Source organism: Phacochoerus africanus, chromosome 7, assembly GCF_016906955.1.
Source record: "Phacochoerus africanus isolate WHEZ1 chromosome 7, ROS_Pafr_v1, whole genome shotgun sequence".
In the NCBI taxonomy this organism is placed as follows: Eukaryota; Metazoa; Chordata; class Mammalia; order Artiodactyla; family Suidae; genus Phacochoerus; species Phacochoerus africanus.
In genome coordinates this window covers 65,296,463-65,316,571 of record NC_062550.1, presented here as the reverse complement: position 1 = coordinate 65,316,571, position 20,109 = coordinate 65,296,463, and the positions used below count along the sequence as shown (strand labels likewise).

The following is a 20,109-nucleotide window of genomic DNA, read 5'->3' as shown; positions in this document are numbered from 1 at the left end:
TGGAAATGAAAGTAATGGAAATTACCCAACCATAATGGCAAAAAGCAACACAAATTTTTAAAAGTTAAATCAGTCTAAGATTTCTCTGAGATGACATCAAGCGCTGGCATTATAGGTGTCCCAGAAGAAGGCGTGACAGAGAAAGGGATGAAAAAATATAGAGATGTATTTGAGGAAATTACAGTTGCAAGTTTCCCAAAACTGAAGAATAAAAGTGATATCCAGGTACAAGAAGCAGAGAGGGTCCCAAACCAGATGAATCAAGACAAACTCACACCAAGACATATCAAAATTAAAATGTCCTATAGATATCTATTAAGTCCAACTGGTCTATTGTGTTGTTGAAGATTACTGTTGCTTATTGATTTTCTGTCTGGATAACCTGTCTATTAACGTAACTGGCTTGTTAAAGTCCCCTATTATTATTGTACTATTGTCAATTTCTCCTTTTATACCCGTTAGTGTTTCATTTATGCACAGGTGCTCCTATATTAGGTGCATATGTTAATGAATGTAATATCCTCTTATTTTCTTGATTTCTTTATCCTTATATAGTGTTCTTTTTTGTCTTTGTGGACTTTTACTTTGCCTGATCTAGGTATTTCTGCCCTTGATTTCTTGTCTTTTCCATTTGCATGAAATATTTTTCCCATCCCCTCACTTTCAGTCTGTATTTGTATTTAGCTCTGAAGCCTTTTGTAGACAGTGTATATAGAAGGCATTTGTTTTTTTATCCCATCAGCCACCCTTTGTCTTTTGATAATAGAATTTAGTCTATAGACATTTAAAGTAATTATTGACAAGTATGTACTTACTGCCATTTATTGCTTTTCCACTTGTTTTTGAAGTTCCTGTCTGTTCATTTCTCCTTTTTTTTTTCTTCTGTTGTGACTTTATTTTCTTTAATAGTAATCTTATGTTCCTTTATTTTTAGTTTTTGTATATTTGTTGTAGGTTTTTGATTTTTAGTTACATGAGGCTCATGTATGTTGACCTATAACTATTATTTATTTGTTTTAAACTGGTAGTCATTTAAGTACCAACACATTCTGAAAGATCTACATTTTTTACTCCCCTCCACCCTATTTTGTGTTTTTTTATGTTATCTTTTACATTTTCGTACATGCTTATCTCTTAACTATTTATTGTAGTTATAGTCGATTTTTGTCTTTTAATCTTTATACTGGTTTATTTAATTGGTTGATCCTCAGTTATTTCTATATATTTGCTTTTCCTCCTGGAATTTTCCCTTTCCTATAGATTCTTGCTTCCTTTTCATTTAAAGAAGACCCTTTAAAATTTCTTCTAGGTTGAGTTAGTATTGATGAGCTTTTTGTTTTGTCTGAGTTCTTTATCTCTGCTTTGATTCTAATTGATAAGCTTGCTGAGTAGAGTATCCTAGGTTGCAAGTTTTCTACTTTCTATGTTTTAAGTATGTCATGCCACTCCCTTGTGGCCTGCAAAGTTTCTGCAGAGAAATTAGCTGATAGCCTTATGGGATTTCCCTTGTATATAACTGTTTTTCTCTTGCTGCCTTTAGAATTCTCTCACTAATCACAGATCACCCTACAAAATATAATAGTAATGAAAAAGTTTAAAATATTGCAAGAATTACCAAAAGGTGACACAGAGACATGAAATGAACAAATGTTATTGGGAAAATAATGCCAATAGACTTGCTCCATATAGTGTTGCCATAAACTTTCATTTTGTAAACTATACCTTTACTGTGAGGTGCAGTAAAATAAAGCACAATAAATTGAGGTATGTCTGTACTGTCACATTTTCTAGTGTATCAAACAAGCCCATATAATAATATCTACTAGATTTTGGATCTTATGAATGATACATCATAGAAACTCTGGATTCTATTGTATTTCCAGTATGTCAAAAACCAAAGAATGACTCTTCAGGCATAAGATTGGCTTGCTTACCTAGAACAAATAGAAAGAAAAGGAAAAAATATTGACCTACTCTATAGATAGGTACAAGATACTAGATCTTGTATGGACAGCTGCTGCATTCAAACCCAACTTAGAGATGTCCTTGTAAGAAAATGGTGAAAAAAAATTCAACATAGTGGTCAGTACTCCAAAGAGTCCACCTGTTTTTCACTGTATTTAATGGGTTTCCAGCAGGTCAAAGTCTTGGCAAAAACAACATGCATTAAATAGAATAAGAAAAAAATGTAAAGATATTAGTGTACTGCACAAATTACCAGCAGAGTGAATCCACTCCAAAAGAAACTCTCAATAAACAACTGCACAAGATGACCGTCTTATGGATTTTCTCTAGCTTTTGAACCCCATGCCACTGGAAAAGGAACCAAAGAGGCTTACTGTAGAGACTAGAGTTATTGATACCTGTTATCACGGTAATATTGGTTTGATGCTACACAATGAAGATAAAGAGAACTATACCTGGAACACAGGTGATTCATTCAGGAGCTTTTCACTATTCACATCTTCAGTAATAAGATTCAATAGGTAATACTTGTGATATTATGGAGCTAGGTTTTCAATACAGGGGCAGTGAAGCTTTGGGTCATGTTACCAGTTAACAAACAGCAAAAAGAAGCATGAAATAAATGATGAAGAAGAAAGTTATGATTATCAAGTTTGTCCAGGAGTTCCGGTTGTGGCTCAGTGGGTTAAGAATCCAACTAAGATCCATGAGGATGGGGGTTTGATCCCTGGCCTAACTGAGTGGGTTAAAGGATCTGGTATTCTGCGAGCTTCAGTGTAGTTTCTAGACATGGCTTGGATCTGGTGTTGCTGTGGCTGTGGCATAGACCAGCAGGAGCAGCTCCAATTCAATCCCTAGTCTCAGAACTTTCATATGCTGCAAGTGTGGCCCTTAAAAAAAAAAATGTTTGGCCTCATAATCAGTTATACAGACAGGGATTGTGCATAGCACTTCCTTTCCCCCTGCCATTCCTGGTTACCTTATGTAAGGAGGACTGGTTGTATAAAGAATATTTGGTTTTAAGTTCCAAATGGGAGCTTTACTGAACTGATTTTACTCCATTACCCTATACTGGCTGAAGGGTATTTGTGCCTTTCATCTATTAGAGGTGAGGAAATGTTTATTTGGATGAAAGAGTAAAATGCACATGAAGTGGAGAAAAAGTAGCTATTGCTTATTTTTGATGTGATGCCCCACCCCTAATTTTTTACCTTTTTCTGCTCTGTCTCTCCAGCTGGCTACCTAGTGGATTTTGTCAATGGGCAGCATAGAAAAAAAGGGCAAGTACCACTGTATTTGTAGATTTTCATAATACAAATCCACCTTAATGCATTTCAAGTTACCGACCAGGTCAGTAAATGCCGAATTGAGAAGAAATGTGCAAAATTGGCTCTCTCAGCCACTAATGGCTAGCTTCAGTGTTCTACTTTCTAGCAGTGATAATGGCTTACCACTATTTCTAGTCTCTGAGTTTCTTTGTTCTTTATTTTATTTATCTTTTTCTTGTTTTTTCATTAAACCTGTCTTCATCACTTTAAATCACTTGAACAATGTGAAATCGTGCATTTTATGCCAGAACGCTCACTGATATAGAAATCATTTTTATCTTTGTATCTCTTTGATTTTGCAAAGTTATTTACTTCATAAAAGGGGATTTATAATCCTATTCAATGAATTAATGCTAACATGAGCTGTGTTAGGGAAAGCACTTATTCTCTAGGAATTTCTGGACGGTAAATTTTCCTCAACTGAGTATAAATTGAAATTCAAAGTGTTCTGAGTGCAGTTTAAAAAGATGTTTAGCAGTAGTTTATACATATTTATAAAAGTAACAAATAAAAATTGCTTTCTAATTTATTTTATTAAATTAGGATTCAGTAACAACATGTATTAGCAAAATAGCTGCTAACAGCTGCTACGTACTAAACTCACAGACATAACTTTTCCCAGATGAACAATTTTCACTGTAAATATAATTTCCTTCTTTATATGCACAACCATAGTCCCTCATGTGCAGAAATTCTGATCTGTAAAGAAAAATTAAAAAGCAAGTGTTGGTGTCTGCAAATGCCAATTTTACCTCAAGCTTACAATTATCAAGAACAAACAAAATGAGAAAGAATAAAAGAACACACTAAACAAATTAAAACAAGAACAAAACAAAAAACCCTGAGGACTGATTGTCTTTAATTACAAAACATTAAGCTTAACTGAAAATACTAGAGTATCTAATCCTATCCTGTTTAAGCAGAACTGTAAATCAAATGACAAATGATAAGAATATAGAAGTTTATAGATTTAACTTGCCTAAAACCATGTACACATTTCTTCTAAGAGTTCAGTAAAGTTAAAAATGTCAAGGTTCTAAAGAAGAGATTTTTAAGAAAGAACTGGCAATTTTCCCCAAACTATATCCCACAGACTGATCCTCAACAAAAAAATGATTTCCTTTTTCTTTGTTGTTCTTTCTGCACCTTAAAAAAACACACACAAATACAAGTTTCCCTTATACTCTCAGAAAAGTTCAATTATTAAAACACTGTACTTACAGGTTTTCATTTACTGCAGTGCCATCTTCCCATAACCAGAATTCATTTGTTTCATTGCTTTTGAGACCGATCCATCCTTTCATTTCAAGCACTGATATAATTTCCTATTGGAGAAAAATTCATAAACCAGAAATGTGTGCATATTATAATCCACTCCTTCCTGATTCAAGGGTTATTGGTTAAACTTCTCCCAATGGCTTTCACACATCCCCTTAGTATTCATAAGATTTTTCTCAAGATGTTATCTCATTTGGTAATGTGGTTATCTTTTAGAATTAAATGTTCAAATAGAGGAGTTTGTCTAACTTCTTCCTAAGAATATAGAGTCAAAGTAATAAAACATCATACAGTTTTGACAACCTTTAGTTTTCCCAAATTATGATGTCAATCGCCAAGGCTTTCATATATAAATATAGTTATACTATAACAAAAACACAAACGTGTATGCCTTACCAGCTCTTCCTTGATATCTAGCTTTAGAAGGTGGGAATTCAGCTCTGCACAGGCAGCATGGCTCTCTGCCCAGGTTTTGGACTTATTGAAAAGACGGTAATAACTATTTCCAAATCCAATCCAGTAGGTTGAACAAAGGTCATAGGAACATTCTAGAAAATGTAAACATATTTAATGTGTACGTTGTACTATGAAGAGCTGTTACCAACACAATGACTATATCTTCATGTTTGTTGTACATATGAATATTAGAAAGCAAAACTTAAAGCACATTTTTTGTAATACTTCTGGTAAATATTATGCAAACCATAGCCAACAATATTTACCTCATGTTTTGGATTTTTCTACTTAAAATTTATTACAAAATTTTATCTATAAGGAAAATAATTTCAAATGCGATTATAGTCATGTTTGATGAGATTAAAATTATATATGCATATTTAAAAGTCTAAACAATATATAATCATGTGAACACAGAAAGTAATTAATGAACTATTCCAATTTTTGTCAGAAATTTTTATTAATAGTTTTAAATATATAGAATAAAATTCAGTAAGTAATTTTTAAAAATGTATACTTCAGCTAGGTAATAAACATATACAATTGGTATATTTTAATAATCCTCTTATAATCATCAAAAACAGGGAGGGGGATCAAGATGGTGGAGAATGTGGAACTCATCTCCTCACACGAAATACATTTATAGGTAGTTCCTGTCATGGCACAGTGGAAACGAATCTGACTAGTATCCATGAGGATGCAGGTTTGAGCACTGGCCTCACTCAATGGGTCGGGGATCCAGTGTTGACGTGAGCTGTGGTGTAGATTGAAGACTGGGCTGGGATCTTGTGTTGCTATGGTTATGGTATAAGGCTGGGAGCTGCAGCTCTGATTTGACCCCTATCCTGTGAGTTTCCATAGCCACAGATGCAGCCCTAAAAAGACTAAAATAATAATAATAATGATACATTTACATGTGAAACAATCCTCACGGGCATATATCTGGAAACTGGCAGAACTCTTACACAATAAAAGCTGCAAGAAAACTGTACCCCAGTAGGATGAGAAAAAAAGGCAACATGTCAGGACCTGCACCCAGGGAAGGATCAGAAAGAAAAAGAAGAACCCTTATCCTGCAGAGTCAGCAGATGAGTCACAATCGGGCATCCCAGTCCTGGGGTCCTGTCTGGAAAAGACAAGCCCCCTTCTCTGCTGGGAAAACTACTAGGACAGACACAAGGGCCAAAGAAGCCTTGACTCTACTTAAGAGTGTATTTAGTCAAATCAGGGTGGAGAGAGCCTTGCACTGGTAGCTGCCCCATTACCACACTTCTCAATAAAATGAGTGAATACCCTGGCCATGCTCACTCCACCGCATAGCCTATAATGATATCTGGCCCAATCAGGCCCTGAGAAAAACCAAGAGGCCTGGGAAGCGATCTGGTGGGGTGGTGGCCACTGTCAGTGCACACACAGGGTGCTGGATGAAGCAGTGGTGACTGTTGTCAGCACACATACAGGGTGGCACCAGGATTGTGCAGCTGCTTAATGCTGAATCTCAAGCAAACAAGTGCTAGAAGAGGATTTGATCTAGCTGCACAGAGACAGCCCAGAGGGGCCTTCAGTGTGTTTCTGGTGGGGCAACAGCAGCCATTGTTAGCACACACAGAAGAACATAGCCGTTCCTCTCCAACAAGAGCACCCCAGCTCTGCCCATGCCACAACGCAGCTTAGAGCTAGATCTGGGGCAGACAAGTTCTGATATAACACTGCCACAGAGACAAGCCCAGATCTGCCGCAGCACACAGAGAATCCAATTCCTGCAGCCACAGTGTCCCGACCCCCAGCCTCAACCTCTTCCCCACTACAGCCATGCTCTAGACCTGGGATGAACACAACACAGGAAGGGATGCAAGCCTGGACTGCTTCTGAGCATAGCTGTGGTCCCTTACACATGGGAGCAGAGATCTTCTGTGAGCATATGGGCCACACTTGCTTCAGAAAGCACCCACTTTGAGGTAGGGGGTACATTCATGGATAGCAGAGCCTGATTGAGCCTGTCCTTCAGGACTCCTACCTGACAACTGGGGAGCCAACCTGACAGGGCAGCCATAGCCCTGAGCAGAGAAGGTGTCCTGCCTGACACCTTGCATAAGCTTTAGATCCTCCAATGCCAATCACACCCCTTATAAAGGTGATGGCGATCAGCACACCCTGAGGAAAGAAGTGACTGGCATCCACGTCAAAACCAGCCCTCAGGCCAAAGACATTGGACACACAGAGTGGACATGGGGAAGCTTCTACATAGAAATGCTCCTTCAAGATTACACTAGACAATGGTTTCTCCTAAATTCATAGAGACAGAGAATATTAAATTAAACAAAAAGGCAGAGAAACTATTTTCAAGTAAAAGAGCAAGAGAAATCCCCTGAAAGAACAAATAGTAACACAAAGCTCATCAGTCTACTAGACTCTGAGTTCAAGAAGGTGGTCATAAAATATGCTGACCGAATTAAGAAAGATTATCAGTAGAAACGCAGATCTCTGTAACAAGGGACTGGAACTACAAAGAAGAAACAATCGAAAATAGATAACTCAATTACTGAAATAAAAAGCAATCAAGTTATTTTTTTCTTTTTCTTTCTTTTCTTTCATGAATTATTCAACTATACAGCTTCCTTTTGTAGTTGTTTAAAAATAATTTAGTGCACTGAACAGAAACATACTTCCTAAGCAATTTGTTTTGACATTTTGCTGTTCCTTGTGAATTAAAAGCCGTATCATAACACATTATTTTTTTACTTCAGTTTTTATGTACCCACTCTTTACTCATCAGTGACCTGAATTTTCCTCTCCCCAAAAAGTCTTCATTACTTTCTTCCTTGCCTCGGGTTCCATTTCTTAACATTTCCAGGACAAGGCTTAGTTTGCATTTGGTAGTCCTGTATTTTCCATACCAGTGTTTTGCATGTCTTTAATTCCACTTTTAATCCCTTTATATATTTTAAAGACATCTAATTTTTATTCTACATCTGATAGTTCCATTATCTGAATGTATCAGCACCTAACTGCTTTGTTATATTTCAGCTAAGTGCTATTCATGACTTTTTTCCCCATGCAATTTGGTATTTTTACTCAATTTTTATATATGACAGTATCTGGCTCTAAACTAATAATTCTTATCTTGGATGATCTGCATGTGCTTTCTCTGCGATGTCCTGGGGTCACACTGGGAACATAAATTTAAACTCTAAGTGTATCTGGCTAAGAAATTACAAACAGGTCTTTAGAATCAACTAGAACTTAATCCAATATAGAAAAAAATTCTTGATATCCTCAAGCTTTGCATGAGAAACTAATTTTTAACTCTCCTGTTCAATACAAGTGAAAACTTCATTGTGTCTCTCTTGCAGCTCTTCAATTCAGACTATATATACAGTTATTAATATTGGAAATAACCCCCAGATAATGGTAATGTCAGAGTCAGGATACTTCTCTGGTTTCAAACTTTCCATTTTGGTCCTTGTTTTATTGGAAACCTAGATGTAAAACTAAAATTTAGATTTAAAAAAATTGTATCCATCTAGATATCTGGAGCTAAGGAGAAAAAGCTAAGTTCAGCTTCATTAACACATAAACCTGGATGCCTGAGCTGGGGAGCACCATCCCTTAGGTAGAAATTTGAGTGGCGTCTCTGGCTCTCTATTGCCTCACAGCAACTTGAACCTCCTGCCTCTGAAGGGACTAGAGCTTGAGTTGCATTTCTTGACTTTTAAAGCTAGAAATGCAACTAAAGGAGTTCCTGATGTGGCTCAACGGAAAGGAATCCAACTAGCATCCATGAGGACGTAGGTTTGATCCCTGGCCTTGCTCAGTGGGTTAAAGATCTGGTGTTGCCCTGAGCTGTGGTGTAGGTCACAGACACAGCTCATATCTAATGTTGCTGTGGCTGTTGCATAGGCCTGCAGCTGCAGTTCTAGCTCTGATTCGACCTCTAGCCTGGGAACCTCCATATGCTGTGTGCAGCCCTAAAAAGACAAGAAAGAAAGAAAAAAAAAAAAGAAAGAAATGCAACTAAAGTACTAGTAAAGGAAGGATAAGAAGTAAAAAAAGGCAGGGGGAGGGAGGAAGGAAAGGAGAACAGGCACTATAGAAAGACAGAAAACATTAGCAGAAAAAAAGCTAGGTGAGCATTTATCTCCGAGGAACAGAGCTAAGAGAGGAGGAGGAGTTAGCTAGGAAATCATTGCTTTTAATTGTTTTCCTGCATCATTTTAAAATCAGTTTTAAGGAGTTATAATTTATACACAAAATATATTGTTTTAAAATGTACAGTTGGATGAGTTACCTCTGTAACTTCTTCTCCAATTAAAATTTATACTATTTCTGTCACCTCAAAAGTTAACTCACATCACTTCCCAACTAATGCCCCACACGCCTACCTCCCTAAGCAACCATGGATCTGATTTACATCGCTATAAATTATTTTTACTTTTTAAAGCAATCCATATAAACATAACCCTTCAATATCAGCTCTTTTGCATCTTACCTCACTCAGCATGTTTTTTACTTTTATTCAGGTTGTATGTACAGGGATTTCATTTCATTGATGAAAGAAGTCTAAGGAAGTGTAAAAAAGATGGAAGAAAGAACTAAGTGCAAGTCTTATTAAAAATAAATTCTGGAGTTCCCGTCGTGGCGCAGTGGTTAACGAATCCGACTAGGAACCATGAGGTTGCGGGTTCGGTCCCTGCCCTTGCTCAGTGGGTTAACGATCCGGCGTTGCCGTGAGCTGTGGTGTAGGTTGCAGACGCAGCTCGGATCCCGCGTTGCTGTGGCTCTGGCGTAGGCCGGTGGCTACAGCTCCAATTCGACCCCTAGCCTGGGAACCTCCATATGCCGCAGGAAGCGGCCCTAGAAAAGGCAAAAAGACTGAATAAATAAATAAAGTATCTATAAACATTTTTGAACATATTTCATGTGGACATATATTTTCATTCTTCTTTTCTAAATGTCTAAGAGTGGAATTGCTGGGGATTTGTACCAGTACATTTACTCCATGTCCTTACTGATGCTTGTTTCTGTCAGTCTCTTCAAATCTTACAATTTTGATGGTTCTGTAATGGTAATTCATGGTGGTTGCAATGTGCATTTCCTTAATTATTTCCTACTTGATTGCTTTTTCTTTTCAAGCTAGATAAATGAAGGAAAAAAACACCAGCAATATGAATACCTAATATTTGTCATGAATATATTATTTTATTTTTTCTGAGACATCAAGCAGGTACTAAAAGCAATGATTAAATTAAACAAAAATTAACAGCTGCTGTTGTCTAGTCTCTGTTTATTGCATCTATTGACATTTTCCCTTCTTTTCAAAAAATTTATTTTTATTTTTTTTATTTTTATTTTTTTTGGTCTTTTTGCTATTTCTTTGGGCCGCTTCAGCGGCATATGGCATATGGAGGTTCCCAGGCTAGGGGTCGAATAGGAGCTGCAGCCACCGGCCTACGCCAGAGCCACAGCAACGCGGGATCCGAGCCGCGTCTGCAACCTATACCACAGCTCAGGGCAACGCCGGATCGTTAACCCACTGAGCAAGGGCAGGCACCGAACCCGCAACCTCATGGTTCCTAGTCGGATTCGTTAACCACTGCGCCACGACGGGAACTCCAGAATTTATTTTTAATAAGACTTGCACTTAGTTCTTTCTTCCATCTTTTTTACACTTCCTTAGACTTCTTCTTTCATCAATGTTTGTCCCTTTTAACTCTCTTTGAGAGTGCGACCCCAAACTATTTTTGTCATATTCAAAGTACTCTATTGTCATTATTTTTCTTTTCTTATCTTTCTTTTCCTTTTTTTTTTTTCTGGCTTATAGGGAATGCTCATCAGGAATACTCAAGATGAATGCCTTTGGGCTCAATGACACAGGAACCCTACCCTTTTGTTTTTTGTGTAGGCAAAAGATATATATTTCTTAGTAAATGCATCTGTGCTGAGAATCTAACACTGTTCATGAAAAAGCATAGTTTTTCCTGGAAAGATGACAGAGGGAAACCACTGCAACTGAAAAAAAAAAAAAAAAGACACAGTTAAGAACATTTCTCCCAGAAATGAAAGAAGATGTAAATAAATGAAAAGATATTCCATGCTCCTGGATTGGAAAAATTAATATTGTAAAAATGGCCATATTACCCAAAGAAATCTACTGATTCAGTGCAATCCCTATCAAATTACCCAGGACATTTTACACAGAACTAGAGCAAACAATCCAAAAATTTATATGGAACCACAAAAGACCCAGAATTGCCAAAGCAATTCTGAGGAATAAAAGCCAAGAAGGAGGCATAACTCTCCCAGACTTCAGGAAATATTACAAAGCCATAGTCATCAAGACAGTGTTGTACTGGTACCAAAACAGACAGACAGACAAATAGAAGAGAGTAGAGAACCCAGAAAGAAACCCAGATGCCTATGGTCAATTAATCTTTGACAAAGGAGGCAAGAACATAAAATGGGAAAAAGCCTTTTCAGCAAGAATTGCTGGGAAACCTGGATGGCCACATGTAAATCAATGAAACTAGAACACACCCTCACGCCATGCACCAAAATAAACTTAAAATGGCTTAAAGACTTAAATATAAGACAAGACACCATCAAAATCCTGGAAGAGAACATAGGCAAAACATTCTCTGATATCAACCTTAACAAGTGTTCTGGTCAGTCTCCCAGAGAAACAGAAAGAAAAGCAAAAATAAACCAATGGGACCTAATCAAACTGACAAGCTTTTGCACAGCAAAGGAAACCAAAAAGAAAACAAAAAGACAACTTACAGAATAGGAGAAAATCATTTCAAATGATGCAACTGATGAGGGCTTAATCTCTAAGATATACGAACAACTTCTACAACTCAACAGCAAAAAAGCCAACAACCCAATGGAAAAATGGGCAAAAGACCTGAATAGACATTTTTCCAAGGAAGATGTACAGATGGCCCCCAGCACTTGAAACAATGCTCAACATCCCTGATTATTAGAGAAATGCAAATCAAAACTACCACAAGATACCACCTCACACCAGTCAGAATGGCCATCATTAATAAGTCCACAAATAACAAATGCTGGAGCATGTGTGGAGAAAAGGGAACCCTCCTTCACTCTTGGTGGGAATGTAAGCTGGTACAAAATATGGAGAACAATATGGAGATACCTTAAAAATCTATACGTAGAACTACCATATGACCCAGCACTCCCACTCTTGGGCATATATCCGGACAAAACTTTCCTTAAAAAAGACATATGCACCCGCATGTTCATCGCAGCTCTATTCACAATAGCCACGACATGGAAACAACCCAAATGTCCACTGACAGATGATTGGATTACGAATATGTGGTATATACACACAATGGAATACTACTCAGCCATAAAAAAGATCAAAATAATGCCATTTGCAGCAACATGGATGGAACTAGAGACTTTCATACTGAGTGAAGTAAGTCAGAAAGAGAAAGACAAATACCATATGATATCACTCATATCTGGTATCTAATATATGGCACAAATGGAACCTTTCCATAGAAAAGAAAATCATGGACTTGGAGAATAGACTTGTGGTTGTCTGGGGGCAGAGGGAGGGAGTGGGATGGATGAGAGCTTGGGGTTAACAGATGCAAACTATTGCTTTTGGAATGGATTAGCAATGAGACTGCTGTGGAGCATTGAGAACTATGTCTAGATACTTGCAACGGAACATGACAATGCAAGAAAAAATATGTATACTTGTATGTGTAACTAGGTCCCCATGCTGTATAGTGGAAAAAATTTGTATTAGGGAAATAACAATTAAAAAATAAATAAAACTCTAATACTACAAAAAAAATTTATCCCTCTCCCTCTCTCTCTTTCCCTCTTCCTCTCCTTCTTTCTCCCTTCCATTCCCTCTCTCCTCCTCTCTCTAAGTGCTGAGTTTACTGATAGAGATTTGAGAAAATTTGCAATAAGTGAAAAAAAGAGAATTAAAAATGAAAACAGCTTTCTATATAATGGCTTTGTATCTGGATGTATGTTAAAATCAATGTATAATTTATATGCTTAATAATTTCATAAATGCTAGACAAATCATTTCCGTCAGAGAGAGCTAGAAAGAAAAAAGTGTTAATGAGACACAGCTCCCTTGTTTTTCATTTGTTTTCTTTTTACCTTTTTGACCCCCCCTCACCCATTTCTCTTGCCCTGCATGTCAATATAATTTAAAATCCCAATTTTCTCATAATAATATTCAAATCACATACAACACTTACCTTATATGCATAATGCTTTGGGTCTTTCCACATTCTCTAATGTCATTTTTCTTAGTTTGTACAATATCAATATTTCCTTGGTAAAAATTGAATTGAACATACAATAAAACAGCATTTGATTTGTCTGTCAGGAATCTTTTGGCTTTTTTTTTTAGGGTCCCACCCACAGCATATGGATGTTCCCAGGGTAGGGGGAGAATCAGAGCTCCAGCTGCTGGCCTACTCCGCAGCCACAGCAACACCAGATCCCCAACCCACTGATGGAGGCCAGGGATAGAACTGCATCATCATGGATACTAGTAGGATTCGTTTCCGCTGTGCCACAAGGGGAACTCCTGTCTATCATGATTTTTGAAGTTTTGTGGATGTCGGGAAAACAAACTCTTTAGACCCAATAATCAATATTAAAAGTGTACTGGACAGAGAAAATACTCACTATCATCTTTGGAAGATAGGGTGGGAACAGGTGATATTTTTTGGTTTTGGTCTTCTCTGCTAGAAAATACTACGGCAAAAATCATAAGAGTAATTAGTTCTGCTTAGGATAAGATAATAAAGACAGTGTAAAATGTATTGATTGTAATAAGAATAGATTATTTTCTTAATTACTTACGGTTTGCAAGCAAGACACCCACCGTTGTCATCAAGGCCACACACAAGATCCCCAGACTCGCAGTTACTACCTGCCATGCTGTAGATTGGTGGTCTAACACTAAAGAAACAGAAACACCGATTAAATTTTATCATTTCCGAGAAGTCATCAAATATAAAATTTAAGATCATGTTTCACTCTCAAAGGGCATCCGTCTATTTTCTAATTCTTGAATGTGTTGAATGTGTTCAGTGCCAGTGCCAGATCCTTAACCACTGGCCACTAGAGAACTCCAAACCTTAGTTCTTTGACACCTACATTTCCTCATTAGCTCTTTCTTGATCTTCTTTCTTTTCCTACCTGAGGCCCTGGGTATGTCTCCTCAACCATCTTCACTAGCATCTTTGAGCCTTCTTTGCCTAGTATTCTACAAATTATCAACTCTGAGCAACCCCCCCCAAAAAGATACTCTCTGCTAGTAAACTTAGAAAGGAAATACGCCTAGAGAAAATAATATTGCCATGCAAACAAAAATATTTCCAAATTCCATACAAATATTAATGTTCATTTACTAGCCATTCAAACAATCAGTCCATGTATTAGTCAAGGGGTAAATAGCAAAATACATTTTTTTTCTTTTAAGTTAGACAGATGAAGATGGGAAATGTTTCTATAAAAAATGACATTGTACTGAAAGTTGGAGGAAAGTGAGAATTCTTTCTTGAAATAGGGGTCTTCCACTCAGAAAGGCAATGTCAATCAATGCTGTTGGGTGACAGGAAGCTTGGTGCATTTGTGGAACTGAAATTGTAATCTGACTGGAACACAGAGAGCCAAGGAGGGAGTGGAGGTGGCGAACTAGCCCATAGGACTGTAGCGTTAATATATATTTTTTTAACTTTAGGAACAGTAGGGGATCTTTTCAGGAATTTCTTTTGAAAAGTCATCATTTTCTTCTCTATCTGCTCCCCAGCCTCCTGCACATTTCTGGCCTCTACTGTGAACTTCTTTTTCCCTGGTCCTTCTCCTGGATCTGCCCATCTCTGCCATTCCTGTGCTTTAGAGCATCTTCCGGATCCCACCTTCTAAGTTGTGTGGTCCATTCTGGGGGCCATTGTCCATTTGGGCCTGAGTTTATTTGCAGTCTCCCCCAGATTGCCCAGAATTTTCTCTTCTTCCTGGGGATCCAGGCTTTTGCTGTGCCCCTTCTGCTGATCTTCAGAATCCTGATGGTGTATACCGTGGCCCTGGTTAACTCATGTGGGTGCCTCATCTCTGAGCTCAAATGCCAGATAGAGGCAGAGGTACAAAATAATCTTAATTTTAAAAATTAAATTAAAGAATAATAAAAATAATTAAATTTTAAAAATTAAAATTAATTTAAAATAATAGCTAAAATAATTAAATTTAAAAAATAATTTTAAAAGGAGGCTTGAAGGAATTCACAATCAATTGCCTGACTCGTTTCAGTGTCCTGCACAGCACACCAAAGTTAGGAAGGCTATCTGCAGCACCCATGATTAGGGGAACATGATCTTCAAGGTTTAGCTTTCTTCTAAACGAGTAAAATACCCTCGATTCTAAGTATGTTTCTTGAGACATAAAGAAAGGACTGAAAAGTGCCTAGAGTGGAAGATGAGAGACTTTGGGTGGTCTGTCTCAGTAATTTTGGTGAAAACAGAGGGACCTCAATCCAAGAGAGAAGCAGGTTGGCTTGGACACATGATACTTCATAATTACTTGAATGTGTTAAAGATGAAAGATTTTAAATTTATTCCCAGACTCGGAGATTAAACAATGAGGGGGCTAAATAAAGTGTCTAATCTCCTTAGTTGTGGTCAACTTCTGCCCAAAGCCCTTCTGATTATTAAATAAATAAATAAATTATCAAGCCTCTCCAAGGCTCTATCCAAACACCAAGAAATTGCTTTTATTTCACCAAGGATGTTGAGGCTATGAATCCCCTTAACTTGCTCACCCCCATACTGGTATGTATATATTTATACTTTTATATGTTCATACCTTATTGCCACCATCTCCTTTTTCTTTCAGATGATGAGTGATTTCTCTATGGCTCAACTCAAGTATGTCCTATTTACTCCCTGCCACCTAGTCCCCTCTAGAACATTTATTCTCTAAGTTTCTCTTTTTTTGTCCATTTCTTCACGATCTTTCTTGATAAACTCCAGTTAGTTTACACATGGCTTCAAACCTCTCAAAATCAAATATAATCCCTTGTCTTGGTTCGTGTTTTTCACTTTTCATTACCATTTTTCTTAAGTTGTCTTTTTCAGTGAAAACTGTAAAAATTCTTTCTGGACTCATTTTATTTCCATATTACATTTCTTTCAACCCCTTAAATCTTAGTTGTAACTTGTTCTCTTTCTCCATAATCAAACGAAAATCCCAATTGTTAATCCAAGGAAATAATTTTCCACTTGTACTTTATTAGACATAGTTTATTTTCTCCTTTTCTCAGGACATGTATTTCGCATATACCTGTCTTGAGTCTTTCTCTGCTCAAGTGATAATAGAATTTTCATCCACATCATCTCTGCTTGCAATATTACCTACTTACATAAGTCTTTCCCACACATTTCCATCCTCTCCCTGGAGATCCAGTTTTTTAAATCCAATTTCATTACAGATATTTTCCTCTGAACTGATCAAAAAACAATTCAAATGCCATATATGATCTAACTTTTACTGGATTAAACATTTTTTAAATGGTGGATAAGATGGTTAACTACTCAGTCACTTAAGTTAGAAGCCTTGTTATCATATTCTACTCAGTTGTCATCTTTACCTCCAATATCCAATTAATCATGAAGTTTTATAAGCCTTACCTCCAAAATATTCTTTTCTTTTTCTATAATCTGCCTTTCCTCCAACAAATTCTGTTACTTTTTTGAAGCTAAGAGGTTATTATTTCTTCATAACTGAACCCTAAGTTCAGATCAGCTTATAGTAAAAATTCCAAAAATAGTTGTAGGACTGAGACTGAACTGAAGACTAATAGCAAGAATTATTTTTAAAATAATTTTTAAAATAATGCTCCGAAGAAGCAATTTATGCAATTGTTCTTGCAAGAAATGCAGTTCTGTTGGAATTCGGATCAGTGCCATTTAGAGGAAATGACCATAGCGAAGGACTATTTCAGACACGCTATTTCATGGTAATATCCTAGCATAATTAAGGAGAGTGCTGCCGATAGGTAATTAGTGTAATGTGGCAATTTTATAATGATTTTGAGAGAAAGAAATCTTCTAAACCAAGGATTAAGATCTAGCTAATAACAAAATATATGTAATATTGTACCTTTTCTGTTTTTCCTAAACAGCTGTTTTCTGCGCTGAAGGTGAGAAGTTCTGGTAAATTTTATTTCCATGTAAGTTACTTGTTCACTTGAAATGACATTGCTTTGGTTTTTCTTGGGTGTTTTTTGCTTCTGTTGAGATTTGGACATTTTCAGTTCTGTGTAGGTTAACTCTTGCTTGTTTACAGCATCTTTGTTTTGCTTATTCTTAAGCATTTTTTTTTTTTCCTGGAAAGATTTAGATTGCTTTAGCTCAATCTTGATATCTTTCTGTGTTTCTCTTTAGAATCTATGCAATAGAAATGTGAGGAAAAGAATTGAGGGTCATTGCATTAGATCGGAGAGTGAAAAATGCATTCATTCTGAGGTACAAGTAAACATTTAGGCATAATATCAGCAAGTATAAAAAGGAGGAAATAGGAGACTAAATCTTTCTCTCAACTTTGCATCCCTTATTGAATAATGTCATTCTCCTTTAATAAGAATATACATTTCATTTCCATCTGCATCAGTTTTTGAGAGGAGTAGATTAAAAAGTAGATTTTTTTCTTTCTCAACGTTCTCTTCATAATGAATACTGTCAATAATGTGTGGACTATGGTTAAAACACAACTACATTAACATAGAATTAATTATTTAAATTTGATAATAAAGCCTTGTATTTCATATCAGGTTGACATAAAGTTTATGTATCACTGACATAATCCATTGCTTAGTAGGTTCTTTATTAATAGAGGAAAATGGGGTAAATTTTACATTTATAAAATAACTGAATATCTCTCAATCTGCCAACATACTACTTTTTACTACTTAACTTTTTAACTTATTTACTTTTAACTAAATTAAAAAGACAATGCCAATGAACCACCAAAAAGGAACAAAGGAAATAAAAAGATAAAGTTCAAAAAATTTACTAAATCTTCAATCTCAATATATAAAGAAAAGCAAATAAAAGAATGGAGTTTTCACTTGTGAGAATACTAGATCCCTGATACTTTTTGACTTAGCAAATGATTGAGTACAAAATTATTTATCAACATTTATTAAAACATAAAATATGCAAGATTTTTAATAAGCCAGTCCATTTTTATCAATTTATCTTACAAAATTTTTTTAAATATTAAAAGTTATGTAGCACAGGTTTTGTTTTTTTTTATTTACTAAGATTTAAATTGGAAAGGACAAAGAGTTACCAACAAAAGTGTTACAATTAAGGGAGCTGGGAAATAAGTTATGATACATCTATATCTTAGCACACCATTAATTAATATAATAAATATTATTGATATGTATAGCAAAGTAAAAGTTTACAGTGTGCTATATTTTCAGTGGTTACTTGTAGCTAGACTTTTGGCAGCTTTGCATTGCTTCTATTTCATTGAAAATTAAACATATCTTAAAAAGTACTTAAAGGTGAAATTTTGAGTATTTAAAAAATACTAAATAACAAATAATTTTATACGTAGGACCTTTTGTGTATCTGTGATTATTTCCTAAGAATAAATTTTTAGAAACTGGGATAAAATTATTTTAAAATTAAGGTTTTAAACTCTTTATGTCATTTTCCAAAAGTTTTGACCATTTCATTTATCCACTGGCAAAATGATATTTAAGACTACATTGGCATTATAAGAATATTGCTGTTTAAATATTTGGTATAATTAAAATGTTTTTGGTATAATTAAAATATTTTTAAGAAATTAAAATATTTCTTCCTCCTTCCAGACAAAGAAGAAAAGTGACTATTGTTTTTGAGAATAAATAATTGAAAAAGAAAAAAAAATATTGAAAAAGCGTGGTCTAAAAAAGTTTAAAAGTGATAGAATCAGATGGAGTATTGGTTCAAAGTGAAGTATTACATAGACTTGGATCACTAATTTCACTACACATACATGAACAAATTTCAGATAAGCCAAAATGTTAAATGTAAACCATAAGACAATAAAACAAATAAAGGGTTAAAAGAAAGTATAAGTTAATAGTTACAACTTTCTAGTCACACATAGACAAGAAAGAGAGTTAAGTTAAACTATGGAAACAAAATTTTATTGCTACTGTAAAGAGCTTTATCACCAATAATTACATTAAAAGAGTTTTATTTTATCACTAGTAAAGAAATACAAACTAAATTAATGATATCCATTTTCACTGGTAAAATCAGTAAATATTAAAAGCCAAATGCAGCTACACAGAGTTAGACAAAGGACAGCAAAGGAGGCATTCATTTACATGTATTTCTAATTAACTTAAATATTTCCCTTCTGGAAAATAATTTGTCAGTATTTATCAAAACCAAATAATGAAAACATCTGATCCAACATTACAAAATAATGAAAAAATGATGGATTATGTAATAAAAGAGGCTAAACAGTTGAAAAAATGAAACAATAGGAAAATTCTACGACAAAGAAATGAAAAATAAAAGGGATAGCTGGATTCATACTTCACACCACTGCAAAATGAGCACAGACCATAATTTTACAAAAAGTATTTTTTCCTAAGCTATTATTTAATACATTCTGAGTTAACAATTGAAATTAATGTTAAAAATTGCATATATTTTAACTTCTTGAGAGAAGGAAATAAATAGAAGCAATCATACTCACCTACTTGAAGAATAAATTTAAAAATAAATTTTGTTGGAAAAGAATATTTAAAAGAATGTAATATTGCTGCAGACAGGAATTAAAGTTATATAGTGTATAACCAGGTGTAAGAACATCCAGAGAAGATTTTAGATTAAAAAAGTAATCAAATAATGTGTTATAATCTTTTGCTATTCAAAACGTGTGAAAAACTACAAAGGATGTTTTCATCTAACTGCCAATTTGTAGTTTACCTCCCGCCCCCACAAAATACATATCAGGAAGCGAAAATATTGCTTTAGCATGCCATGACCTTTGGTATTTGGAAACCAGTTCATAAATT

At 35.5% G+C, this 20,109-nt stretch overlaps 1 protein-coding gene across 1 annotated transcript; it reads right to left on the bottom strand.

Annotated features, from left to right (window-relative positions):
* Nucleotides 1-3,805: 3,805 nt before the first annotated feature.
* LOC125131224 (killer cell lectin-like receptor subfamily I member 1) lies at nt 3,806-19,978 on the bottom strand. The gene is made up of 7 exons (XM_047787548.1): nt 19,788-19,978; nt 17,184-17,470; nt 13,887-13,985; nt 13,710-13,778; nt 4,968-5,119; nt 4,515-4,618; nt 3,806-3,992 (listed from the first exon to the last, which is right to left on the bottom strand). Exons 2-7 carry the CDS (start codon nt 17,395-17,397, stop codon nt 3,881-3,883), a joined length of 750 nt encoding a protein of 249 aa, XP_047643504.1. The 5' UTR covers nt 17,398-17,470; nt 19,788-19,978; the 3' UTR covers nt 3,806-3,880.
* Between the last annotated feature and the right edge of the window lie 131 nt (nt 19,979-20,109).

What these genes read in the sequence shown, in the direction of transcription:
- LOC125131224 (XM_047787548.1), bottom strand. Translation starts at nt 17,397, where the DNA reads ATGCTTAAGAATAAGCAAAACAAAGATGCTGTAAACAAGCAAGAGTTA. An exon ending in GGGTGTCTTGCTTGCAAACC is followed by an intron (nt 13,779 to 13,886) that starts GTAAGTAATTAA and finishes TTTTTGCCGTAG; the next exon opens with TATTTTCTAGCAGAGAAGAC. An exon ending in TAGATATCAAGGAAGAGCTG is followed by an intron (nt 4,619 to 4,967) that starts GTAAGGCATACA and finishes TTTCTCCAATAG; the next exon opens with GAAATTATATCAGTGCTTGA.